Genomic DNA, 27,450 nt, shown 5'->3' with positions numbered 1-27,450 from the left:
TCCAACTCAGTATGATACCTCAACAGCACTTCATACAGTATGATGGCCCTCACTCCACATGATGGCCCCCATAGCGCTTCATTCAGTATAATGAGACCTACAACTAGCAACGTTTAAAAAAGAAAAAAAAACATTACTCACCATGCCTCATTCTGTTCTGTGCAGGGTGAATCTCAGACTCACAGGAACAGGCAAAATGGTGGATCAGGGAGCGGATACGACTGAAATTGTGATGACAAGAGTAGAAGGCCTCAGTGCAGAGCAGCACAGGGCCCACCTGCTCACAAGCCCCACCACGGCCGCATGGTCTGCCAATATGTAGACCCCCTGATCATGGGTATGGAGTATACCTGTCGTAATGAAGTCTTGCGCACATACCTAAGATGTAATAAATGCATAAATAGCAGACCAAGAAGAATAGATTAGGGCAATGCAGGGACATTTATTCAGTAGGCATACACTTTTACTTTATGGACTTCTTTATCTTCACATTCTCTGCTCTTGTTGTAGTAGTAAAATGTATTGTCTTTTCTCTGCAACTTTTTTACAAATCCAGTGTCCGGCCAGCGATCCACCTGAGAAAAGAAAGCATTATTTGTTTCTTCTAATCAAATGTGTTGTGTCTGTGCCAATACAGTCTGTTTCTGCACGGCAGTCCTGATAGTCATTTTAAGTCAAGTTTGGTCTACAATTACAAAAGAAAGGGGACAAAGAAAACAGTGCGGTGCTGTCACAGCAACATACCCAGCTGTCCTGCACTGACCGCAGCGGTTACTATGGGATCCGCCATTAATGCCTTATAAATATGTGATAATAAGCCGGATTACTTACCGGTAATGCTCTTTTAATGAGTCCACGACAGCACCCACTTGGAGAGAGGGATCCGCCCATAGGAACAGGAAACCTACAGAGATAATAGAGCCCTACTCTTCCTCCAGCTGCTAGACCTCTCAATGTATTGTAATACTGCTCTTCTAACGTCTAGTGTATGGAATCTTTCTTCCTCTGGAGTAGAAGGGTTACTAAAGAATGAAGGGAGATGGATTTCTTGTAACCTATGAAATTTCCCTGCTACTTTTGGTAAGTATGAGGGATCTGGTTTTAGTATTAGCTGATACTGGAATGTCACTAGAAAAGGGGGTTCTATTGAAAGTGCTTGTATGTCGCTAACTCTTCTGGCTGAGGTTAGTGCAACTAGCAGTGCTGTTTTGAAGGATAGGTGTTTAAGGGATATTGAATCTAAAGGTTCAAAGGGCGGACGTGTTAAGGCCTCCAGAACCAGGTTCAGATCCCAAGGAGGAACTCTAGGTATGTGTACTGGCTCGCTCCGCTCACAGGCCGAGATGAATCTGCTTATCCATTTATTGCCTGCCACATTATAGCTATAGAGGGCCCCTAGAGCTGACACCTGGACTTTTAGTGTATTGACAGCTAGCCCTAATTCCTTTCCTTTCTGTAGGAATTCTAGGATCGCCGTAATCGGGATTTCTCCAGACTCAGGGCCTGTGTGGGACTCTAGGAATTTTCTCCATACTCTGGAGTAAATTCTTGTCGTTGTTATTTTCCGACTTCGTAGGAGTGTATTGACTAGTCCCTCCGAGAATCCTCTTGATCTCAACATTTCCCTTTCAAGTTCCAGGCCGTCAAGTGGAGACTGTCCACTTGAGGATGGAAGAAAGGCCCCTGTGAGAGAAGCCTGGGGGTTGAGGGAAGCACCCACGGGTCTGTCACTGACATCGCTTGTAGGCATGAAAACCACGGCCTCCTGGGCCAGAATGGTGCTATTAGGATTATCCGTGCTTCTTCTGCTCTGATTTTCCTGATCACCTGCGGTAGTAGTATGATTGGTGGGAACGCATATGCCAGTTTGAATTGCCACGGGGCCTGGAGGGCATCCAGAATTTCCGGACTGTCTGACATATTTAGAGAGGCGAACCTTCGCACTTGCCTGTTCTTTTTGGTGGCGAAGAGATCTATTTGGGGAAGACCCCAAAGTGACACGATGTGTGTGAATATTTCCCGGTTTAGACACCACTCCCCTTGCCGCAGTGTATGGCGGCTTAGGAAATCTGCCTCTACATTGTCTCTTCCCCTTATGTGGAGGGCTGAGAGAGACAACAAATGTTCTTCTGCTAGGGATAAAATTCTTCTTGCGGAAGACATTAAGGTGACCGATCGAGTTCCGCCTTGTCTGTTCAGATATGCGACTACGGTGGTGTTGTCCGAAAGGATTCTCACGTCCTCCCCTTGTAACTGTGGAAGAAAGTGAAATAATGCATGATAAACTGCCTTTAGTTCTTTTAAATTTGACGAATCCTTATCTTCGCCTATATCCCATAGGCCTTGGGCAAAATTATTCCCCATATGGGCTCCCCATCCTGTGGGGCTAGCGTCCGTGATAATTATACGGGAGGGTGTTATAACCCAAGGTACTCCCGCCGTTAGGTTATCGTCCTTTAGCCACCACGCAAGGGAGGTTAGGACCTCCTGGGACAGCGTGATTTTCTTTGTCAGATTCCCTCGATCACGGGACTCCTCTAAAAGAATTTGGTATTGTAGCGTCCTCGTGTGGAACTGGGCCCACTGAACTGCTGGGATGCAGGCAGTAAGGGATCCCAGGAGGGACATTGCTTCCCTTAAAGATATGTGTGGCCGACGTATCGCCCTCCTAACCTTCTTTTTAATTGCTGAAATTTTTACCTGCGACAACAGACACCTTTGGCTTATGGAGTCTAGCTCGAGGCCCAGGAAGGACTGAACAGACTGCGGCTCGATTCTGGACTTTTTGAAGTTCATTATCCACCCTAGGGCCTGTAAGGACAAGATTGTATCAGCAACTCGATCGCTACATTGTCGGATTGAATTTCCCACTATCAGAAAATCATCCAGATAGGGTACTATTAGTGTGTCCTTCTGGCGTAAAAAAGCCATCACTTCCAGCATCACCTTTGTAAATACTCGTGGTTCGATGGAAATGCCGAATGGCATGGCCGTGAACTGGAGATGCTGTATCTTGCCATCGAGGAGGACCGCCACTCTGAGGTATTTCTGATATCTGGAATGGATGGGAATATGATAATAAGCATCCTTCAGATCCAAGCCTGCCATCATACAATTGGGGAAGAGGAGCTTAATCGTGGATCTTATGGATTCCATCTTAAATTTATGATTTATTATGAATGAATTTAATTTTTTCAAGTTGATTATTGTCCGGAATGATCCGTCTGGTTTGGATATCAGAAAGAGAGGGGAGTAAAATCCTCTCCCTTCTTGCCCCTTAGGCACATGGACCAAAACTCTTTTGTCCAGTAAATTCCGAATCTCAGCTTCCAGGGCCTGCTGTTGGATTGGTGAGCTGAAGGATGTTATGATCAAAGAATTACGGGGTACATGATGGAATCTTATTTTTAACCCGTCTTTGAAAATGCCTAGGACCCAAGGGCTAGTTGTAATTTTCTCCCATTGTCGGAAATTTTTTTTTAGCCTCCCTCCTACTGGAGGGACTGGCTCCTCAGTTCCTGTCCCTGCGGAAGGAAGATCCCCTAAACATGGCACCTTTGCCTTTTCCTTCCTTTGTGGCCCAGCGGTTTTGATTTTCTGCTGGTCTTCCCCGGCCAAAGGGTCTTCTCCTAAACGCCCTCCTATAAAATGGGAGAGGAGGGTTAGGGAATCCTTTTTTCCTTTCTTTTGCCTTCGTAAGGATTTCATCTAAGGCTCTTCCAAATAAGAACCCACCCTCGCAAGGAATGGTACACAGCTTTGCTTTGGACTGGGTGTCACCTCTCCAGCTTTTAAGCCACAGGCTATGCCTGGCGTTATTAGCCAACCCCGCTGTTCTGGCTGCCATACGTAAGGAATCAGCCGAAGCATCCGCTATATATGCTGCTGCGCCACGGATTAGTGGTATGGCGGCTCGCAGTTTGTCTCTGGAGATCTTCTGGTCTATTGGCTGGTCTAGTTGATCAATCCAGACCAGCATAGAACGAGCTGTGCAAGTACTAGCTATTGCCGGTTTAAATGTGCCGGTAGCTGCTTCCCATGCCCTCTTCAAAGAGGCGTCAGCTTTGCGGTCAAGTGGGTCTTTTAAAATGCCCGTGTCCTCCACTGGTAAGATCGTTTGCTTTGAGGCGGAGGCCACTGCCGCATCTACCTTCGGGACCTTACCCCATGTCGACAACTCTTCGTCGTCAAAGGGGTACCTTCTTTTTGAGGTTGAGGGAAGATACCCTCTCTGGTCCTGTCTCTCCCATTCTTTCTTAACCAGCGCTTTTATTGCTGGAATAACTGGAAAAACTCTCCTCTTTTTGTCTGTCAGACCTGCAAACATGATTTCTTGAGTCGTTTGCGGCTCCTTTGTGTCTGTGCATCCCATTGTATTCCTCACAGATTTAACTAGATTATCCATATGATCTAAAGGAAAACAGCAACGGCCCTCCATATCTGAGGAGGATGCTGATGTGGATGCGTTGGAACTATCTGAGACTACTTCGCCTTCATCAGTTTCTACAACCGCTGGTTTGGTAGTTTCGATATTAGAGGGCCTGTTCTGGTTTAGGGCCTGTAGTTCTTCCCTAATTATGGCCCTTATATCTACGGCTGATGTTGATGCCTGTTTTGCCGTTTCATTAATGCATCTTTTACACAGCCTTTTTGTGTAAGAGTCCGGTAGCGGACGTGCACACAGGGCACACTCTTTATTTTTTGATTTTTCCTTCCTCTTAGTCTGAGATATGATGCCAGAGGGGAGAGAAGTAGAGAGAGAGAGAGAGAGACATTTTAACAGCTTGATAGGCAGAGCGTCGTCCACTCACCCAGTGAAGCTGTAGGTACCGGCTCAGGAGGCTGAGAAGGAGGCTTGTTGGCGTGGCTTCTGTGGCTGCGGTCCGAGGAACCCCGTCTTGCGTGGTCCATGGCTGCTGCTGCATCGCTTGCCTGGGGATGCGTGTCCTGCCTTGGTGAAGACATGATTGCACGCCAAATTCCTTCGCCCCATGCCTTTTGTAAGCTCCTTCATACCTGGTACCTCCCCCCTCCAGGTGCGCCTATTTGCGGCTATTAGCAAGCGCTTCAGCGCTGATTCTAGCCGCCCGTGCTCTGCAGGCGTTCATCATTTTTTTTTTTTTTTTTTCCTGGAGGGGGCGGGGAGCGCCTCTTACTCTGTGGTGCCGCCCAGCTGCGCGTGCGCTGTGAGCCGAGGAACCTCCGGTAACCCGGAAGTTCCTCCTTACCACTTCCTGCTGCTGAATGTGCATCCTCCTAGATGCTGAAGCCCCATAGGAACGCCGGAGGTTGCCGTTTCTCTCCGGTTCCTGCGCCCCCACATGGACCGGAATGGATTCCCCGCCGGTGTCATGTTCTACGCAGAGGAACTCCCGGTCGGCGCCACCCGGTACCGGCGTTTCTGCATCTCCGTTCCTGCCAGCCGAGGAGGGAGCCAGATTCCAGCACTCCCCCGTCGCTGCTTCTGAAGCCGGAACCCCTGCCGTTCTCGCAGATACTGCACAGGCGGTTCCTTGGCCCAGGTAAGTCTGTAGCGTATCCTGCGGTTCCGTTTAGGAACAGGAAACCAACTGAGGGGGAGAGGTGGACCGCCCTCTTTTATCTCTGTAGGTTTCCTGTTCCTATGGGCGGATCCCTCTCTCCAAGTGGGTGCTGTCGTGGCGAAGAGTAAAAATCTGATTATAAAGTGCAGTGTATGCGAAAACTGAAGATGCGGCTGATGCTATGAAATTAAAGAGAAACCCCAGCAAGGAATTCCCTGTACAAAGAATGGGGTGATAGCAAAATGAAAACATCGCAATTTATATATATATACAATAAAAGCTGACTGGCGTAAAAATCTGTGAAAGGTCACAACTCTGGTGCAACTGGAAGCTGCCCTAAAATTATGCGACTTTCAGCATTCTCATGTCAAGGTCACCAAGCTCTAACGGTGTGGGCGGAGCTGGACAGACGGGACAGAGCACTACTCCACAAATCTCACTCCAGCAGGGACTGGAGTACGATTTACATTTAGGTGCGCACAGAGGTGACTCATCAGGCGCTGCTGATTCATGAAGAGCACAAGCCTCATTAATCAGAGCATCTGACTGCAGCACATCTCCTCATAAAGAATGGCATGAACAATGTAGGTCTTAATAAATCAGGCCCAAAGTGATTGCAAATGAGAAAGTAACAGATGGAAGTGTGTAGTTCTCACTAATGGTCCAGTTAGGTCCAGAAATATTTCGACAGTAACACAAAACATACTGAGAAAGCAAGCCAGCAGTTTATTAGGGCAAAGAAGTGGAATACTCTGCAATGGCCGAGTCAATCACCAGATCCCAACCTCGTCGAGCTGCATCTCAAATGCTTAAAACATGAGGCAGAAAAACTCACAAACAACAAGAAACAACTAAAGTCAGCTGCAGTAAAGGCCTGGCAAAGTATCATAATGGAGGAAACCCAGAGTTTGGTGATGTCTATGGCTTCCAGACTTCAGGCCGTCATTGCCTGCAAAGGTTTCTCTACAAAGTATTAAAATGGACATTTTATTTATAGTACAGTTAATTTGTCCAATTACTTTTGAGCCCCTGCAATGAGGAGGCTTTGTAGAAAAACGGTTGCAATTCCTAAACGTTTCACAGGATATTTTTGTTTAACCCCTTTCATTAAACCTTATCAAAGTCTACACTGAAATTGCATCTCAGTTGCTTCATTTTAAACCCCAAATAGTGGCCTGCAGAACCCAAATCATGAAGATTAGGTCACTCTCCAGATATTTCTGTCTCTAACTGTATATTATACTATAGTCCCATATAATGACAGCTATCTAGTATGGCCATTTACTTTCCATATAGCTAGGGAGAGAAGAACTTACAGTGCGTGTTTTGAAGCTAGAGCCCCTCATACACAGAGTAATGTCAGCCGAACCCACTGATAACGACAGGTTTGGCCAACCATCTAATGTGTATGGGGGCACTGGGCAATTGATTGTTGGGAAAGTTCAGGGTCCGGCAAGTCCAATTTCAGATTGTTAATCTTTTTGTTCTCCCTGAGATACTGTTCTAACAGAGATGTCTGGTGGTGGCTCTCACAGAAAACACAGGAGCGTCCGGCCGAGCAAGTGCTCCTATGTATGGGAGAAATGAACGTCAGTTCGACAGGTTATCTAACGTGTATGGGGAGACGTAACTAACTGTCCTCAGTCACAAAGATCCCTATATGCAGTTAATGTATGTGACTACAGACTTCGGAATTCTCACAGTACGCCCAGCACGCTGTCAGGATTGTGTGGTGGAGGCGATTTACATACATGCAGTCACGTGCCAACTAGACATGTGTGGCCTCACTGAATGAACATGAATTGAGCAAGGCCAGACAGGTCTAGTCAGTAATTGGCCAGAAGTATACAAGTCACATAGTTGTACTGACATGACTGTCCACTCTGGCCACCAGCAAAGGAGAATCCTACAAGTGTGCAGTGCATGCGCTGTGAGAATTCAGAAGCCTGCAGTTATATGAATGACTGCAAACTTTCATCTCAAGCCTGTACGCACCCTGTAATCATAAAATGAAGCCCTGTAGCCTAACAGAGCGTAATATACTCAGTGTCAGGATTCAGTTCTGCTTGTAGGTTCCAACAGTCATCACATGGTCACTTCACTCATATGCGATTTTCATACTTTGTTTCAAGTGACAATGAGCTTCTGTACCCAGTTCTCTCAGTTTTCACTGAACATTGAGAGAATTAGGAAGAGTAGCTTGTCAACACCGCAACTGTTAGTGTGCAAATCGCATCTGTGCTTGGGGGGAAAAGCAAACTGAATTCTTGCCATAACACCTAGACACACCTCTGAGCTAGCCTTTGTTCTCTACATGCATCATTGAATCTTGCTATCATTGGTTTGCCAGTTGTCCTTCTTTGGAACACTTTTAGCCGGTCCAAACCTTTCCATACCTGGAAAAACCCAAGACCTGCTTGTGATGCTAATCACTACTCACAGACAGACTATGAGGCAGAAGAGTCAGATGTTCCGGGGTCAATACCAAGAGAGTACGTAGATAGCCAAGGGAAAAGACGAAGGCGTAAGTCAAGTCACAGTCCAAGGTCAATAACAAGAGATAGCGGATCAACAGTCGAAGGACAACACAAAGGGATAGTCAGAACATACAGTAGTCCAAGGGGTCAGGCAGCAGAAGATCAGCACTCAGAACAACAGAATCAGGCTACCACTCACCATTAAGCACAAACTACGTCTGGCAGGGATCAGTGGCAAACAGCTCAGTTAAGTAATAAGGCAATCGCCAGAACACCTGGAGAAAGTCCCGCACCTCCCAGTCACAGATTGGATAGCTGAGCTGACAATCAAGGCACCAACAGCTCAGCAAGCCCATCACAGGATTGGACAGCCAAGCTGTCAATCAAGACACAGACAACTCAGCAAGACAGTTTCCACAGAACAGCACAGCAATCATTCACTGAGCAGAAAAATCGTGACTCTGCAATTTTGAAGATGTTCAGACCGAGGTATCTAGCCTTCACAATTAAACTCAATGGGACCCAGATCTTCACACTTACCCACGTTTCCTGATTACAACACACTGACTTCAAGAATTGAATTTTATCTTGCTGGCTAATACATCCCACCCAAAGACTGGTGCTACGTCCCACCCACAGACTGGCGCTACGTCCCACCCAGAGACTGGTGCTACATCCCACCCACAGACTGGTGCTACATTCAACCCACAGACTGGTGCTACATCCCACCCACAGACTGGTGCTACATCCCACCCACAGACTGGTGCTACATCCCACCCACAGACTGGTGCTACATCCCACCCACAGACTGGTGCTACATCCCACCCACAGACTGATGCTACATCCCACCCACAGACTGATGCTACATCCCACCCACAGACTGGTGCTACATCCCACCCACAGACTGGTGCTACATCCCACCCACAGACTGGTGCTACATCCCACCCACAGACTGGTGCTGCGTTCCACCCACAGACTGGTGCTACATCTCACCCACAGACTGCTGCTACATCCAACCCACAGACTGGTGCTACATCCAACCCACAGACTGGTGCTACATCCCACCCACAGACTGGTGCTACATCCAACCCACAGACTGATGCTACATCTCACCCACAGACTGGTGCTACATCCCACCCACAGACTGATGCTACATCTCACCCACAGACTGGTGCTACATCTCACCCACAGACTGGTGCTACATCCCACCCACAGACTGATGCTACATCTCACCCACAGACTGGTGCTACATCTCACCCACAGACTGGTGCTACATCCCACCCACAGACTGGTGCTATGTCCAACCCACAGACTGATGCTACATCTCACCCACAGACTGATGCTACATCTCACCCACAGACTGATGCTACATCTCACCCACAGATTGGTGCTACATCCCACCCACAGACTGATGCTACATCCCACCCACAGACTGATGCTACATCTCACCCACAGACTGGTGCTACATCTCACCCACAGACTGATGCTACATCTCACCCACAGACTGGTGCTACATCCCACCCACAGACTGGTGCTATGTCCAACCCACAGACTGATGCTACATCTCACCCACAGACTGGTGCTACATCCCACCCACAGACTGATGCTACATCTCACCCACAGACTGGTGCTACATCTCACCCACAGACTGATGCTACATCTCACCCACAGACTGGTGCTATGTCCAACCCACAGACTGATGCTACATCCCACCCACAGACTGGTGCTGCATCTCACCCACAGACTGGTGCTACATCCCACCCACAGACTGGTGCTACATCCCACCCACAGACTGATGCTACATCTCACCCACAGACTGGTGCTACATCTCACCCACAGACTGGTGCTACATCCCACCCACAGACTGGTGCTACATCCCACCCACAGACTGGTGCTATGTCCAACCCACAGACTGGTGCTACATCTCACCCACAGACTGATGCTACATCTCACACACAGACTGGTGCTATGTCCAACCCATAGACTGGTGCTACTTCCCACCCACAGACTGGTGCTGCGTCCCACCCACAGACTGGTGCTACTGTCATCTGATTATCAGTTACTCTGTTAATCTGTCACTTATGTTATGGGTGCTAGGTGTATAGTGTTTTTACCCCAGTTACATCTTCAGCTTCTAGAAGGCTGCATTCCCTAAGATCTGCGCCCAGTTCTCACCATGTCCACTTGCTTTATATGTCTGTACTCAACTTCATCTCTGTATCCAGCGGTTTGGAATCTGTACAAGTTTTCGATCTCATCCGACCACTTCTTCGCACGAGTCATTGATTTTGGTGTAACTTCAGAGCTAATGGCACCAGATTCTGCTTCCGACATCGTACTAAGAGCTCCTTGCCGAATTCAGTAATGCCAAATTGATCTCTGAAGAAAGAAGTAAGAGTTTGGGAAAGAGCAGCTTTGCTGCACTTCATTTATTTTATATATCAAGCAAGGATGATTATCCTGAAATACTGAGAAATCTGAATTGTTATTATATCGTATCCGAAAATATACCAAGAATGATTATTCTACAACACTGAAACTACATTACTGCCATAGAAAATGGGAAAAAGGAAAAAAAAGCTATATAATGTATATATGAAATATTTATCTGTAAAATTGCTATGAAAAATACAGTAAAAAAGAAGGTACTTAGTGTATAGATTGGCCATACCGTGGGTCATGCAGTCCCAAATCTTACAGGAATCAGGTTCTCTGCTCCCATATCATGCTGCTCTCAGATTAGGCTGCAAAAACCTGGTGATAAATTCCCTTTAAAGGGTATTCCCAGAATCAGTCTTGGTCTTTGTTCCCAGACCACCCTGAGTTCAGCAGAGGGGCACTTGTTCAATTTATTGACTATGGAACTGCTGGAGAAATTGAAGCTCAGAACATGGCTATTTCCAGTGGTCCCACAGACAATGGATGGGGCAGACGTGCCGGCACATGCTCTACTCACACTCAATTCATTCTTATAGAACCGTTGGAAACAGCCGAGTCCTGAGCTCCACATTCTCCAGCAGTTCCATAGTCAATAAATGGAGTGAGGGTAGAGCGTGCGCACTCCTGACCCATTCATGGCCGCAGGTCCTGGAATCACTGGGGGTCCTGGCATCACTGGGGGGTACTGGGATCACTGGGGGGGGGGTCCTGGTATCACTTGAGTTGGGGATCCTGGCATCACTGGGGGTTCTGGGATCACTGGGGGTCCTAAGCAGTGTCGGACTGGGGTGCCAAGGGCCCACCAGTAACATTGACCTTGGGGGGCCCACTTTTCACCTGTATACAAAGATTACATGACCATGGTTCACATATTTACCCATATCTCTGTATAATAAACTGGGTAGTTTGGTTAATGAATGAGATGCTGCTTTTTTCTGTACAGAGAGATTAAAGTGAATTATGACCACCAATTAAGGTTGCCCTGTTACCCTATTCACAGTCCGAGCCTTGTCCTAAGATCACTTGGGGTGGGGTCCTTGAGATCACTGGGGGGGCTCTGGGATCACTGGGGGTGAGGTCCTGGGATCACTGGGGGTCCTAAGATCACTTGGGGGTGGGGGTCTTGGGATCATTGGGGGGCTCTGGGATCGCTGGGGATCCTAAGATCACTTGGGATGGGGTCCTGGGATCACTGGGGGTCCTAAGATCACTTGGGGTGGGGTCCTGGGATCACTGGGGTCCTAAGATCACTTGGGGTGGGGTCTTGGGATCACCTGGGGTCTCAGCCACAGTTCCCTCTCAGCTGTGCGCTCAGGGAATGACAGTGCTAGCTCCAATCTGTACAGATGGGTGGGCGGTTAGGGCCTTCATCCTGGTTAGAATGTTGTTTCCGCCGTTCTGGACCCCAGGGATCTTACACACCTGTCATCCCTGTAGATAGGGGATAAGATGCGATTCTGGGAATAACCCATTGATACAATCACAGATGTTTCCATGGGAAACTCACAAGGGGGGAGCAAGCACCGTGGTTGTTATATCCAGACTCACCTTCTCTTTGGGGGTCCTGAAAATACCGCTCGCCCTGTCCCCCCTTCCCGTGCACACTACTGATGTAATACAGAGTGTAAGGCTGACAGTCATTAAACCTTCGTGTCCGAGGAGTGTTCTTATTTCCGACCTACCGACAAGCCACGATCAGCAGCAGCGGCAGCTCCGGTATCCTAGCAACAACTGACGCGCTGTCTCTGTAGAATAGGCCAAACCTGCTCACCCAAAGCTTGTGGGCGGAACCCAGACGTTAGAGGAGGCGCGGCGCTGGCCGATGTGATGTTTCCCTTGGAGGAGCCGCCCAGCGGAGACCGCGCCCCTCTGCTGTCACGAGTGGATAGTACAGCGCCGCTCAAAGCTGATTGGATGCTGAGTCCGCACAGCAGAGCGGTGATTGGCTGGGCTGCATGTGGTGGCGTAACATGCAGAGGTGCTGTGTGCCGCTTCCGGTAATGCTCGGCTAGTCGGCTGCCTTGTCGGCACTCCGCAGCTTCTCCCGCATGCGCTGATAACATGAGCTCCTTCCAGGGCCGGATGAAGGAATATCCCTCTGTTTCCATCGATAGGTTTGATAGAGAGAATCTCTCCGCCAAAGCCTATTTCCTGTCCCACTGCCACAAGGGTAAGGGGCGTCCAGGGTGTGCTCTGCACTGTGCTAGGACGGGGTCTGACAGCACGGTGCTTTCCTCAATAAGTACGGACCCGTCTGAAGTAATAATATGTACATGGCAGCAGTGATCGGACCCTGAGCTTATCTTACGGTGTGTGTGTGTGATCGGACCCCCGGCTTATCTTACGGTGTGTGTGTGTGTGTGATCGGACCCCCGGCTTATCTTACGGTGTGTGTGTGTGTGATCGGACCCCCGGCTTATCTTACGGTGTGTGTGATCGGACCCCCGGCTTATCTTACGGTGTGTGTGTGTGATCGGACCCCCGGCTTATCTTACGGTGTGTGTGTGTGTGTGTGTGTGTGTGTGTGTGATCGGACCCCCGGCTTATCTTACGGTGTGTGTGTGTGTGATCGGACCCCCGGCTTATCTTACGGTGTGTGTGATCGGACCCCCGGCTTATCTTACGGTGTGTGTGTGTGATCGGACCCCCGGCTTATCTTACGGTGTGTGTGTGTGTGTGTGTGTGTGTGTGTGATCGGACCCCCGGTTTATCTTACGGTGTGTGTGTGTGATCGGACCCCCGGTTTATCTTACGGTGTGTGTGTGTGATCGGACCCCCGGCTTATCTTACGCTGTGTGTGTGATCGGACCCCCGGCTTATCTTACGGTGTGTGTGATCGGACCCCCGGCTTATCTTACGGTGTGTGTGATCGGACCCCCGGCTTATCTTACGGTGTGTGTGATCGGACCCCCGGCTTATCTTACGGTGTGTGTGATCGGACCCCCGGCTTATCTTACGGTGTGTGTGATCGGACCCCCGGCTTATCTTACGGTGTGTGTGATCGGACCCCCGGCTTATCTTACGGTGTGTGTGTGTGTGATCGGACCCCCGGCTTATCTTACGGTGTGTGTGATCGGACCCCCGGCTTATCTTACGGTGTGTGTGATCGGACCCCCGGCTTATCTTACGGTGTGTGTGTGATCGGACCCCCGGCTTATCTTACGGTGTGTGTGTGTGTGATCGGACCCCCGGCTTATCTTACGGTGTGTGTGTGTGTGATCGGACCCCCGGCTTATCTTACGGTGTGTGTGTGTGATCGGACCCCCGGCTTATCTTACGGTGTGTGTGTGTGATCGGACCCCCGGCTTATCTTACGGTGTGTGTGTGTGTGATCGGACCCCCGGCTTATCTTACGGTGTGTGTGTGTCTGTGTGATCGGACCCCCGGCTTATCTTACGGTGTGTGTGTGTGATCGGACCCCCGGTTTATCTTACGGTGTGTGTGTGTGATCGGACCCCCGGCTTATCTTACGCTGTGTGTGTGATCGGACCCCCGGCTTATCTTACGCTGTGTGTGTGATCGGACCCCCGGCTTATCTTACGCTGTGTGTGTGATCGGACCCCCGGCTTATCTTACGGTGTGTGTGATCGGACCCCCGGCTTATCTTACGCTGTGTGTGTGATCGGACCCCCGGCTTATCTTACGCTGTGTGTGTGATCGGACCCCCGGCTTATCTTACGGTGTGTGTGATCGGACCCCCGGCTTATCTTACGGTGTGTGTGATCGGACCCCCGGCTTATCTTACGGTGTGTGTGATCGGACCCCCGGCTTATCTTACGCTGTGTGTGTGATCGGACCCCCGGCTTATCTTACGCTGTGTGTGTGATCGGACCCCCGGCTTATCTTACGCTGTGTGTGTGATCGGACCCCCGGCTTATCTTACGCTGTGTGTGTGATCGGACCCCCGGCTTATCTTACGCTGTGTGTGTGATCGGACCCCCGGCTTATCTTACGCTGTGTGTGTGATCGGACCCCCGGCTTATCTTACGCTGTGTGTGTGATCGGACCCCCGGCTTATCTTACGCTGTGTGTGTGATCGGACCCCCGGCTTATCTTACGCTGTGTGTGTGATCGGACCCCCGGCTTATCTTACGCTGTGTGTGTGATCGGACCCCCGGCTTATCTTACGCTGTGTGTGTGATCGGACCCCCGGCTTATCTTACGCTGTGTGTGTGATCGGACCCCCGGCTTATCTTACGCTGTGTGTGTGATCGGACCCCCGGCTTATCTTACGCTGTGTGTGTGATCGGACCCCCGGCTTATCTTACGCTGTGTGTGTGATCGGACCCCCGGCTTATCTTACGCTGTGTGTGTGATCGGACCCCCGGCTTATCTTACGCTGTGTGTGTGATCGGACCCCCGGCTTATCTTACGGTGTGTGTGATCGGACCCCCGGCTTATCTTACGGTGTGTGTGATCGGACCCCCGGCTTATCTTACGGTGTGTGTGATCGGACCCCCGGCTTATCTTACGGTGTGTGTGATCGGACCCCCGGCTTATCTTACGGTGTGTGTGATCGGACCCCCGGCTTATCTTACGGTGTGTGTGATCGGACCCCCGGCTTATCTTACGGTGTGTGTGATCGGACCCCCGGCTTATCTTACGGTGTGTGTGATCGGACCCCCGGCTTATCTTACGGTGTGTGTGATCGGACCCCCGGCTTATCTTACGGTGTGTGTGATCGGACCCCCGGCTTATCTTACGGTGTGTGTGATCGGACCCCCGGCTTATCTTACGGTGTGTGTGATCGGACCCCCGGCCGTATCTTACGGTGTGTGTGATCGGACCCCCGGCCGTATCTTACGGTGTGTGTGATCGGACCCCCGGCCGTATCTTACGGTGTGTGTGTGTGATCGGACCCCCGGCCGTATCTTACGGTGTGTGTGTGTGATCGGACCCCCGGCCGTATCTTACGGTGTGTGTGTGATCGGACCCCCGGCCGTATCTTACGGTGTGTGTGTGATCGGACCCCCGGCCGTATCTTACGGTGTGTGTGTGATCGGACCCCCGGCCGTATCTTACGGTGTGTGTGTGATCGGACCCCGGCCGTATCTTACGGTGTGTGTGTGATCGGACCCCGGCCGTATCTTACGGTGTGTGTGTGTGATCGGACCCCGGCCGTATCTTACGGTGTGTGTGTGTGATCGGACCCCGGCCGTATCTTACGGTGTGTGTGTGATCGGTCCCCGGCCGTATCTTACGGTGTGTGTGTGATCGGACCCCGGCCGTATCTTACGGTGTGTGTGTGATCGGACCCCGGCCGTATCTTACGGTGTGTGTGTGATCGGACCCCGGCCGTATCTTACGGTGTGTGTGATCGGACTATACTGTCCTCATACACGTTAGCAGGGTGTGCAATGAGACATGTAGCTAAACCCCCTGTCTTCTTTAAGAAAAGAGGCTGTAAAATTGTAACCTTTTATTGATTGCAGATCTGACAGGAAAGGGTGAAACTATAGGAAGCAATAACAGGAGCATTTCAGGATATATAACTGCACAGAGCATGAAACACATAGTCTGCAATACACAGGTAACATGAGGTAACATACAAACTGATGATTACCTACTTGGGGTGGTTTCACATTAGCGTTTCAGGGCGCAGCGACGGCCTGCGCACGGCCGCCGCTAAGCCCCGCCCCCTGCCGCCCCTCCTCCGGTAGCTCCGCCTACGGGCGCATGACGCTGCATGCATCCTGCGTCCCCTATCTGTATCACTGCGGACGCAGGCCGTGCGCAGTATGTGTTTGGCGGCGCATGCGTCCTTTTGATGGTGCGCCGACCAGCACCAAACGCAACCTGTTGCAATTTGGTTGCGCTCGGCGCACCGTCAAAAGGACGCATGCGCCGCCAAACGCATACCACACACGCCCTGCATCCCCAGTGATAAAGATAGGGGACGCATGCAGCGTCATGCGCCCGTAGGCGGAGCTACCGGAGGAGGCGCGGCAGGGGCGGGGCTTAGCGGTGGCCGTGCGCAGGCCGTCGCTGCGCCCTGAAACGCTAATGTGAAACCACCCTTAGTACAACAAACGTATTGATAAACACAAGATTATAACACCTAGATAGTGCTTACCAACTATGCTTAGAGCAGGCTGTTTAAGGAGCATGAAGAACACGAATGGTGTAGTTTCTCCTAAGACACATGGAGGAATAATGTCTGCTGTTCCCGTCACAGTGTCATAAATAAGACCATGATGCAACAGGAACAATCCCACAATGCCCTAGGAACTTCCCACAAGACATTGCAAATTAAACTAGAATCTATGCATTAAACGGCCAGCAGGTGGTGCTGTTACCTTACAATATGAAATATATGAAGGATTAATACACTCAAAAATACAATGTAATAAAATGACTAGACTTTCTAGACAGCAATTATATGGCTGTACAGAACACTCCCCGCTTGACGTCAGACGACGTCATTATTGTGTTTATTGGACGAGGAACAATTTGGTCTCGCCTTGTTTTCCTATTTTTACTTCCACCTTACGTACGATTCCATCCTTACTTGGGAATGTCTGGGTAATGAGACCTAATGGCCATTCATTTCTCCGAGACTGACAGTCTTTCATTAGTACTATATCGTCAGGCTGGAGGTTAGGCTTGCTGGTTTGCCACTTTCTCCTCTGTTGCAGAGTAGGCAGGTACTGTTTTTTCCACTTGTCCCAAAAGGCATTGGAGAGACTCTGTACTTGTCTCCATCGACTCCTGTAACGGTCTTTAACATTAAATTCTCCAGGTGGAGAGCAATTAGAGTCGGTCTTCTGCGTAAGCAGCAGGGCTGGGGTGAGAACAGTTGGGTCATCAGGATCACTGGAAATTGGAGTCAACGGTCTGGCGTTTATGATGGCTGACACTTCGGCCATGAATGTTGTCACGCTTTCGTGTGTCAGTCTTGCAGATCCTTCTTGTAAGAAGATTAAATCGAGGATTCTCCTTGCGACACCTATCATTCTCTCCCCTACACCTCCCATATGTGAAGAATGTGGTGGGTTGAATGTCAAAGTACACCCTTGTACACTTAGGTATTTTTCTACGTCATTCATATCCAAGTTGGAAGAGAGTTGCAGTTCTCTTGCTGCTCTGATTTTCCTCAGAACACTATCTTTTGGTATTGGTCGTTGATTGGTTAAACAGTCGATTTCTTTGGCATAGTTTTCCCGCTGTACAGCTCGGATAATTATATTCTTCGACTGCTCTAGCTGTAGAGCTGTGTGGACGTGTTTACCATGGTGCCAGTGGTCCTCAAAGTCTTGAAGTGTAAGTGCTAACTCTGCATGACCATTCTTACATATCTTCTCCATGAAGGTTAAGAAATGGTCTTTCATCTTTGGTCTACTACAGAAGCTGTGCATGAGGGAGACAAAGTTTGTAAAGCGTTGTCTTTGAGGCTTGAAGGGTAGAGATGCAATCCAGCTCTTCGTTTTGTCCTGCACCATTCCTTGCTCCATCATCTCTAGGAACAGTCTATCTTCAAATGACATTGCCATACGATTATCTTCTTTGGTCTTGTGGAAGATCGTACACCCAAGGTGATCTTGGTCGCAATTCTGAATGCAATCATCATTGGCACGACTCGCTAAGATACTTGGTGCTTGAAGTGCTGTGTAGCAACTCCTTTATGAAGTAGTGATTTTCACATGTTGAAGGAGAGAGAGATCAAACGTACTGATAAGCATGTTGTTAACCACTGTCGGTTTGTGTGCTTCTCCTACTTCACTTCAGGCATAGGTATCTCTGACCTGTTGTCAGGAATCTGGTTACATTCCAATATGGTTGGTAAGGGCAGACGCACTTGGCCATCTATAGACTCTACTACGTAGCCTGTTGCTCTCCTACCAGCTGTCTCTACTATACCGGCACAAGTTTTCAAAGAGTAGAGGGCACTGGGTCTTCTGACGTTAAGGCTAAGTGCACACGTACCGGAACTCTCGCGGAAATTACCGCGAGAATTCCGGAATTCCAGTCCGTGGGAAAATCGCATTTTAAATTCCCGCGATTTTCCCGCGGAAAAACTAGCATTTTGCAAGCGTATTTAGCTTGTAAAATGCTAGCGTTTTCCAAGCGATCTGTAGCATCGCTTGGAGAACTGATTGACAGGTTGGTCACACTCGTCAAACATAGTGTTTGACGAGTGTGACCAACTTTTTACTACTGAGGCCGCCTATGCGGCATCAGTAGTAAAAGATAGAATGTAAAAAAAAAATAAATAAAAAACGGTGTTATTCTCACCCTCCGACGTCCCGCGCATCCGTTCCCAGTAGTCCTTTGCGAAAATGCCCGCGATGACGTCAGTTCTCGCGGGATCGCGACATCTCGCGGTGATTCGCGATGACGTCGCGCGAATGACCGCGAGACTTCGCGATCCCGCGAGAAGGGACGTCATCGCGGGCATTTTCGCAAAGGACTACTGGGAACGAGAGCGTGAAGAGAAGCGGGAAGGCTGCGCGGGACATCGGAGGGTGAGAATAACAATATTTTTTATTTTAAATTCTATTTTTTACAGGGATATGGTACCCAGAGCCCGGAGGACAGTCTCCTCTCCTCCGGACCGTGGGTACCATCCGCAATTGTTCTGCTTACTTTCCGCATGGTGTGCACAGCCACATGCGGGAAATAAGCGGAACAAAGCATTCCTATGGTCGCCGCGATGATCGCCGCGATTCCGCAAATTAATGAGCATGCTGCGGTTTTTACCGCAAAGCGATTCCGCCGCGGTAAAAACCGCAGCATTAGCACAGCATTGCGGAATCCCACAGGAATGCATGGGATGCTTATTTTTCGTGTTTTCGCGGCAAAATCGCGCGGTTAAAACCGCCACGGAAACGCGAAAAAAACGCCACGTGTGAACTCAGCCTAAAGCTATCAAAGAAGGCAGACTTGGCTAATGACCTGTTACTCTGATCATCTAAAATTGCGTATACTTTGATGGCCTTGTCCTTTTCGTCTGCTGGGTAAACTCTCACTAGGGAAATATTAGAGCAGGACTTGCCTCCTATGAGATATCCACAAACTTCTGTAAAATTAGAAGTAATGGCTGGAGTGTCAGTATTTGAGTCCTTCAGCTCCCCGCTATGCTCTTGGGGCAAAGCATCCGATGGTGGTCCAGGGTGTAGAACTGAGTTATCTTCGGTGCTGTCACATTCGGCACACCTTGCACTAACCTCACAGTCCCTGGCGAAGTGGGATGTTGAAGAGCAGCATTTGTAGCAGATGCGGTTCTCGAATGCCTTCCATTCTTTCAATTACTTTTCTCTGAAAGCTCTGCACTTAACTAAGGAATGTGGCTTCTTGTGTAAGGGACACTGCCTGCTTGGGTCCTTGGATTTGTCTTCTCCTTGACCGGAGCTGAACCTGTGGAAGAAATGTTAGTTTGTGGACCTCTACAGTTGCTCTACGAGGTTTACTAACAGAGTAATTGGCACATGACGACAGCATGAAATCAAAGCTAGGATCATTTCTAATTTTTGCTTGTTCTGAGACAAAATCTACAAACACATTGAATGGAGGAAATGGTACATTGTAAGTCTGTTTATACCTAGAACCATATGTAACCCATTTGTCTTGCAGGTTATATGGGAGTTTTTGAACTATGGGGTTCACACCTCTAGCAGTGTCGAGATATGTCAACCCCACAAGATCTGCTTTTGCTACACACAACTCCATTAACAAGTCAGTTAATTCTCTGAGCTTTGAATAATCCTTGTTCACTATTCTAGGAAAGTCCTCTATTCTTTTAACCCCTTCACCCCCAAGGGTGGTTTGCACGTTCATGAAAGGGCCAATTTTTACAATTCTGACCACTGTCCCTTTATGAGGTAATATCTCTGAAACGCTTCCATGGATCCCGGTGATTCTGACATTGTTTTCTCATGACATATTGTACTTCATGTTAGTGGTAACACTTCATTCAAATAACTTGCGTTTATTGTGAAAAAAACGGAAATTTGGCGAAAATTTCGCAATTTTCTAACTTTGGATTTTTATGCCCTTAAATCACAGAGATACGGCACACAAAAAACTTGATAAGTAACATTTCCCACATGTTTACTTTACATCAGCACAATTTTGGAACCAAAATTTTTTTTGTTTGAAGCCACTTTGAGGGGTGTATATGATAGAAAATACCCAAAAGTGACACCATTCTAAAAATTGCACCCCTTAAGGTGCTCAAAACCACATTCAAGAAGTTTTTTAACCCTTTAGGTGCATCACAGGAATTTTTTGAATATTTAAAAAAAAAAAAATGAACATTTAACTTTTTTTCACAAAAAAAATAATTCAGGTTCAATTTTTTTTATTTTACCAAGGGTAACAGGAGAAATTGGACTGCAAAAGTTATTGTGCAATTTGTCCTGAGTACGCTGATACCTGATATGTGGGGGGGAACCACTGTTTGGGCGCATGGCAGAGCTGAGAAGGGAAGGAGCGCCGTTTGACTTTTTCAATGCAAAATTGGCTGGAATTCAGATCGGACGCCATGTCACGTTTGGAGAGCCCCTGATGTACCTAAACAGTGGAAACCCCCCACAAGTGACCCTATTTTGGAGACTAGACCCCCCAAGGAACTTATCTAGATATGTGGTGAGAACTTTGAACCCACAAGGGCTTCACAGAAGTTTATAACGTACAGCGGTACAATTAAAAAATCATATTTTTTCCACAAAAATGATCTTTTCACCCCCAATTTTTATTTTCCCAAGGGTAACAGGACCCTAAAAGTTATTGTGCAATTTGTCCTGAGTACGCTGATACCCCACATGTGGGGGTAAACCACTATTTGGGCGGATGGCAGAGCTCGGAAGGGAAGCAGCGCCATTTGACGTTTTTGGCTGGAATTGAGATCGGACACCCTGTCGCGATTGGAAAACCCCTGATGTACCAAAACAGTGGAAACCCCCCACAAATGACACCATTTTGGAAACTAGACCCCCCAAGGAACTTATCTAGATGTGTGGTGAGCACTTTGAACCCCCAAGGGCTTCACAGAAGTTTATAATGCCCGGGCATGAAAATAAAAAAATCGTATTTTACTCTGTCGCCTAATTGGGGGACACAGAACCTTGGGTGTTATGCTGCTGTCCACTAGGAGGCGACACTATGCATAATCTGAAAAAGATTAACTTTGGCTCCTCCTCTGCAGTATACACCCCTGGACGGCGTCAGCCTTCTCCAGTTTTTGCTTAGTGTCGCAAGGAGGCACACCTTTTTTTTCTTCCGTTTTTTCCTTTTTTCGTCCGGAAATACAGATGAAGAAAAGTGGGTCTCCAGCGAGACTCCCGGCATGGCTCCCTCCTCGGTCCCCTATTAGGAGTACCCGGTTGAGGTCGAGGTGGTTTTTCCCCATGTCGCTCCCTCCCCAGTCCCTCGGGTCCTGGTTCGAGGTCGAGACCCCCCTCCTTCCCCAACCCCTTTAAGGGGTCTGGGTTGAGGTTGAGGCGAGGATGAAGACCCCCTGACAGTGACAGATGCACCCTCCCTAATCCCCCGCAGGGGGCATTAGGTTGAGACGCCTCAGGTAGGGTTGGAGATCAGGCAGCATTTCGCAGCTTCTAGGGACCCCAGGCTGGCTGAGGGATCCTGTTGGGGCCGGGGGAGGGTGCGGACTGGATGGCACAGCAGAGACAGGGGTTTTCTGCATCCCTGTCTCTACAACAGCAGCGGCTCCATAGCGCTTCAGGGGCACCCCATACAAAAACCGCTGCCCCTGCTACCCCCACCGCTATCCAGTCGACCATTCTGGGGGGGTCTGGTACAAATCCGCCCCCCCCCCCGGGACTACCGCGCCGCTCTGGAGCCCTCCTGGGCATCAGGCTTCTAATTTAGGCCGCGGCTTCGGCCTAGCTGAAGCCGCCGCCTTTTCCCCGCCCCCCGGATGACCAAAATGACACGCTGGAGTGTCATAGAAGGGGCGGATTGAAGCAGAAAGGGCGCGTTTTTACACAGCCCAGCGCGCCCTTTTCAGCTCTCCGCCCCCTCCTCCCTCTCCTCAGAGCCCCGGTGGCCATTTTTTTCTGGATGAGATCCAGGAGAGGAGCATCACAGCGGTCTCCGGGGGGCACAGAACTTGGATCTGTCGGCGCTGGACCTAGAGGCACACCGGTGGGGTAAGCTCACAGCTGGGTTCTCATACTCAGCTGTGAATCTATACTTCCTATAAGGCTTTCTGTGGGTTCCCTCTGCGTAGCCACCCCTGTACGATCCCTTATAGCCAGCCTCTGTGCACTATGCCGGGCTCAAGGAAGAGAACCAGGCAGGAATGTTTCTATGCATTCTGCACAGCCTGCAGAGCCACGCTCCCTAGTGGCAGCACGTATCCGCACTGCCGGGACTGCATCCAGAACTCCGGGTCAGAACCCCAGGGAGTCCCTACTGACGCTTCAGTGTCACAGGCCACGCCGGAATGGGCAACTCAGATGTCTCGGTCTATGTCACAGTCCATAGACAACCTAACTGCTACATTACTGCAAGCTCTGCAGAGTCGGGCCCCGGCTATGGACGGTACACAGCAAACGGACAGCTTGTCTCAGGAACATGCTGCTTCCGACTCTCACAGACGTAAGCGGACCCACAGGTCTCGATCACCTAAGTCGCACTATAGCACAAGGTCGTCCCCCTCTAGGGAGAGACAGCGTCATTCCAGGTCTCCTGGGCAGTCCCCTGCCACAGACAGACAGTGCAATTTACCACAGGGATCCCCCACCACAGAAGACCCCCGCCCCAGGTCGCCCTCCAGGGATCACCTTAGCGAGGCACAGGATTCGGAGGGCATCTGTGACTCCGACTCAGATAATGAAACGGTCAGGTCCGTGGTACCTTCTCCCCCTAGCAATACAGCGCTAGTTGAGGACATAATTTCTGCCATTCATCGGGTGCTAAAAATTCCAGAGTCGCCCCCGGAAGTCCCAGAACATAGGATTTGCTTCGAAAGTGTTCAAAAACCACCTAAGGTCTTCCCTAATCACGATGAGTTTGAGAAAATACTTACCAAACAGTTTGCGCAGCCTGACAAAAAATTCGCTAATCGCAAATATTTGGAAGCGAAGTACCCCTTCCCACAGAAAGACACCAAACAATGGACAGATCCACCTGAAGTGGACCCTCCAGTTTCTAGGCTAGCAGCGCAGACTTTACTCTCTCTGCCGGATAGCTCAACCCTCAGGGACGCAGCAGACCGGCAAGTAGAACGCATGGCTCGTTCTATTTTCGAAGCGGCAGGCGCCTCTCTGGGCCCTGCATTCGCTTCAGTTTGGGCAGCCAAGGCCATCCTGGCTTGGGCCAAAAAACTACAGGAGGGTCTTCAGGCTTCAAATCCTGAACTCTCGGACCAAGCGGTCCAGATGGCAGTGGTAGCAGACTACATGATTCATGCAGCCCTGGATTCCGCCAGAGGTGTAGCGGGAATAGCATCTAACGCCATCACGATCCGACGCATCCTCTGGCTGCGAGAATGGAAAGCGGATGCGGCCTCAAAGAAGTCCCTCACGCGACTTCCGTATATTACTGGAAGACTTTTCGGCGAAAAGTTGGACACCATGATAGCCAATGCCACTGGGGGTAAGAGTACCTCTCTCCCTCAACTAAAACCGAAACGCACGTTTAAACGAAGAAACCAGACGCGATTCCGATCCTTTCGGAATTCCTCAGGCTGGTCCGTTTCGCGCCCAGTGCAAAACCGCAACCATTCTCCACGCAGAGACAACCCACGGACGCAGCAGCGACCGGACAGGGCTTGGCAGTCGAAAGCAGGCCAAGCGAAACCCAAGGGAGGAAAACCTCAGAACTTCGCTTCATAATAATAATAATAATAATCTTTATTTATATAGCGCCAACATATTCCGCAGCGCTTTACAGTTGAACAGTTTCAAACACAACAGTCATAAGTAACAACGTTAACAATACAATAATTAAAGCGAAATAAGACGACCCTGCTCGTGGAGCTTACAATCTACAATGAGGTGGGGGGGATACAAAGCACAGGTTTGTATTTACAATGATGTATTTACAATGACGGTCCAGCCATCTTCAGGGGGTGGGGGTTAGATGGAGATAGTGAATGGGCTACACACACACAAACATGACTTTGATTACTGAATGTGATAGGCCGCTCTGAACAAATGTGTTTTGAGCGAGCGCCTAAAACTATGCAAATTGTGGATGGTCCTAATATTTTGGGGTAGAGCATTCCAGAGGATTGGCGCAGCACGGGAGAAGTCTTGGAGTCGGGAGTGGGAGGTACGGATTAGGGCAGAGGTTAGTCGAAAGTCATTTGCAGAGCGCAGCGGTCGGTTAGGCCGATAGACAGAAATGAGGGAGGAGATGTAAGGGGGTGCCGCACTGTGGAGAGCTTTGTGGGTGAGAACAAGTACTTTGAATTGTACCCTGTAATGAATTGGCAGCCAGTGTAACGACTGGCGAAGAGCGGACGCGTCTGAGAAACGATTAGCCAGATGGACAACCCTGGCTGCTGCATTAAGGATAGACTGGAGAGGGGAGAGTCGAGTGAGAGGGAGGCCAATTAATAGAGCATTACAGTAGTCTAGGCGGGAGTGGATCAGGGCGACAGTGAGAGTTTTTGTTGTTTCCATGGTGAGAAAAGGGCGGATTCTAGAGATGTTCTTTAGGTGTAAGCGGCATGAGCGGGCAAGAGATTGTATATGGGAGGTGAAGGAGAGATCGGAGTCGAACATAACACCATAACGCTTCATCATGACTCGCGACCTCCGGAAGACACCCCACCCGTAGGCGGACGACTTCTACTCTTTCAGCAAGTCTGGCTACCTATTACAGAAGACAGGTGGGTCACGGAAATAATGTCTTCCGGATACAAGATAGAGTTCACTTCCAGTCCACCGAACCGGTTCTTCCTCTCTGTTCCACCAAAATCGCCAGACAAGGCTCGTGCCTTCCACAAAGCGATTTCCTCTCTCCTTCAATCAGGAGTTGTGGTGCCGGTTCCCGCGAACGAGAGATTCCGAGGATTCTACTCAAATTTGTTCGTAGTCCCCAAGAAAGGAGGCGGCGTCCGACCCATACTGGACCTAAAACAGCTCAACAATTACGTACAGGTCCGTCATTTCCGCATGGAATCCCTCCGGTCCATCATTGCATCCATGGAGCAGGGAGAATACCTCGCCTCCATAGACATACAGGATGCGTATCTCCACATACCAATTGCTCCCGCCCACCAGAGGTTTCTCAGGTTCGCGGTCAACCAAAACCACTACCAGTTTGTCGCCCTTCCGTTCGGACTCGCCACGGCTCCAAGAACGTTCACCAAAGTCATGGCGGCCACCATGGACGTCCTGCACTCAAGAGGCATCCTAGTCGTCCCGTACCTGGACGACCTCCTCGTCAAGTCTCCCACTTTCAGAGACTGCGAGGTCAGTGTCTCAATCACTCTAGACACTCTGAGTCGCCTGGGATGGCTAGTCAACCTACAGAAATCGTCGACCATCCCAACTCGGACTCTAACATTCCTGGGAATGGTATTCAACACCGCCAGGGGCCTGGTGCTCCTTCCCAAGGACAAGACACTGGCCATCCGTCTGGGAGTTCGCACACTCCTTCGCAGTCCTCCTCGATCTCTCCGGTTTGCCATGAGAATCCTCGGCAGGATGGCAGCAGCAATAGAGGCAGTGCCATTTGCCCAGTTTCACCTCAGGGTCCTTCAACTAGCCATACTCAGATCTTGGGACAGGAACCCTCTCTTCCTCGACAGGGAGTTCAGGTTGACGTCATCAACCAGGAGGACCCTGCATTGGTGGCTCAAACCAAACTTGCTTACACTAGGGAAGCCATTCCTCTCAGGACAATGGAAGATCCTGACTACCGATGCAAGCCTGACAGGCTGGGGGGCGGTGCACCTACATCACAGGGCACAGGGCAAGTGGTCACCCAGGGAAGTGACATTGCCTATCAATGTTCTGGAAATCAGGGCCATTCTCTAGGCATTGATAGCATTTCATCACTTGCTTGCAGCCTCGCACATATGGATACAGTCGGACAATGCCACGGCTGTAGCATACGTGAACCACCAAGGCGGGACCCGCAGCGCCCAGGCGATGAGAGAAGTGGCTCATATCCTCCGCTGGGCGGAAGACACAAGGTCGGTACTTTCTGCGGTACACATTCCGGGTGTAGAAAACTGGGAAGCCGACTTCCTCAAGAGGCAAGGAATGGACTCGGGGGAGTGGTCTCTCCATCCCGAGATTTTTTACCAGATCTGTCAACGCTGGGGAACCCCGGATGTGGACCTAATGGCATCCCATCTCAATACCAAGGTCCCCAATTTCATGGCCAGGACACACGACCCGCGGTCGCTCGGAGCGGATGCCCTGGTCCAGGACTGGTCCCAGTTCCGACTCCTGTACATTTTTCCACCCCTCCCCCTAATCACCAGGGTCGTGAGGAAGATCAAGCAAGAGGGAGTTCCGACCATCCTCATCGCGCCAGACTGGCCCAGACGTACTTGGAACGCCGACATCGTGCAACTTACGGCAGACGCTCCCTGGCGTCTACCCGACCGTCACGACCTTCTGTCTCAAGGTCCGTTCTTCCACCAGAATTCAGGGGCTCTCAATTTGACGGCATGGCCCTTGAAACCTGGATTCTAACCCAGGCAGGTTTTTCACCAGCAGTCATTGCAACTATGATCAGGGCAAGGAAGCCTGCCTCCGCCAAGCTCTATTATCGTACCTGGAGAGCTTTTTTTTTTTTTTCTTGGTGCGAATCTCATGGACAAGTCCCACTCCCTTATTCCCTCCCGAAGGTACTAGGTTTTCTTCAATCGGGCCTAGATGCCAAGCTATCCTTAAGTTCGCTTAAGAGTCAGGTGTCGGCGCTTTCAGTCCTTTTTCAAAAGCGCATTGCTATTAAACCGCAAGTAAGGACTTTCATCCAGGGAGTTTCCTGATTGGTTCCTCCCTACAAACGTCCGCTGGATACGTGGGACCTCAATCTGGTCCTGACAGCATTGCAAGCCCCACCCT

The 27,450-nt window shown here is 49.8% G+C and overlaps 3 protein-coding genes across 5 annotated transcripts in view; 1 reads left to right on the top strand and 2 right to left on the bottom strand.

The window, feature by feature from the left end:
• Positions 1–10,219, bottom strand: part of TMEM243 (transmembrane protein 243) — a 94,678-nt gene extending 84,459 nt beyond the window's left edge. The window contains exon 1 of the mRNA XM_073551295.1: positions 10,196–10,219. The gene's annotated coding sequence lies outside the window, so the exon portion shown is untranslated. The remainder of the gene's footprint in view (positions 1–10,195) is intronic.
• Positions 423–16,553, bottom strand: MEIG1 (meiosis/spermiogenesis associated 1). 3 transcript variants are annotated; one of them, XM_073551298.1, is made up of 3 exons: positions 16,533–16,553; positions 10,196–10,399; positions 423–575 (listed from the first exon to the last, which is right to left on the bottom strand). In XM_073551298.1, the coding sequence occupies exons 2-3, from the start codon at positions 10,352–10,354 to the stop codon at positions 447–449; spliced, it is 288 nt and encodes a 95-aa protein (XP_073407399.1). In that variant the 5' UTR covers positions 10,355–10,399; positions 16,533–16,553; the 3' UTR covers positions 423–446. The 3 variants fall into 3 exon arrangements, with proteins under 3 accessions (XP_073407399.1, XP_073407398.1, XP_073407397.1); XM_073551297.1 differs by lacking the exon at positions 16,533–16,553 and adding an exon at positions 12,142–12,272; XM_073551296.1 differs by lacking the exon at positions 16,533–16,553 and adding an exon at positions 12,008–12,266.
• The window catches only part of DCLRE1C (DNA cross-link repair 1C), an 87,820-nt gene continuing 72,779 nt past the window's right edge, over positions 12,410–27,450 (top strand). The window contains exon 1 of the mRNA XM_073551290.1: positions 12,410–12,629. Coding sequence (XP_073407391.1) covers positions 12,521–12,629 — 109 coding nt within the window. The 5' untranslated portion in view covers positions 12,410–12,520. The remainder of the gene's footprint in view (positions 12,630–27,450) is intronic.

The sequence above is a fragment of the Dendrobates tinctorius genome, unplaced genomic scaffold (genome assembly GCF_039654945.1).
Source record: "Dendrobates tinctorius isolate UK_male_01 unplaced genomic scaffold, ASM3965494v1 ptg000174l, whole genome shotgun sequence".
Classification (NCBI taxonomy): Eukaryota; Metazoa; Chordata; class Amphibia; order Anura; family Dendrobatidae; genus Dendrobates; species Dendrobates tinctorius.
Note: the sequence above shows the minus strand (reverse complement) of the source record. Positions and strands in the feature narration are given on the sequence as shown.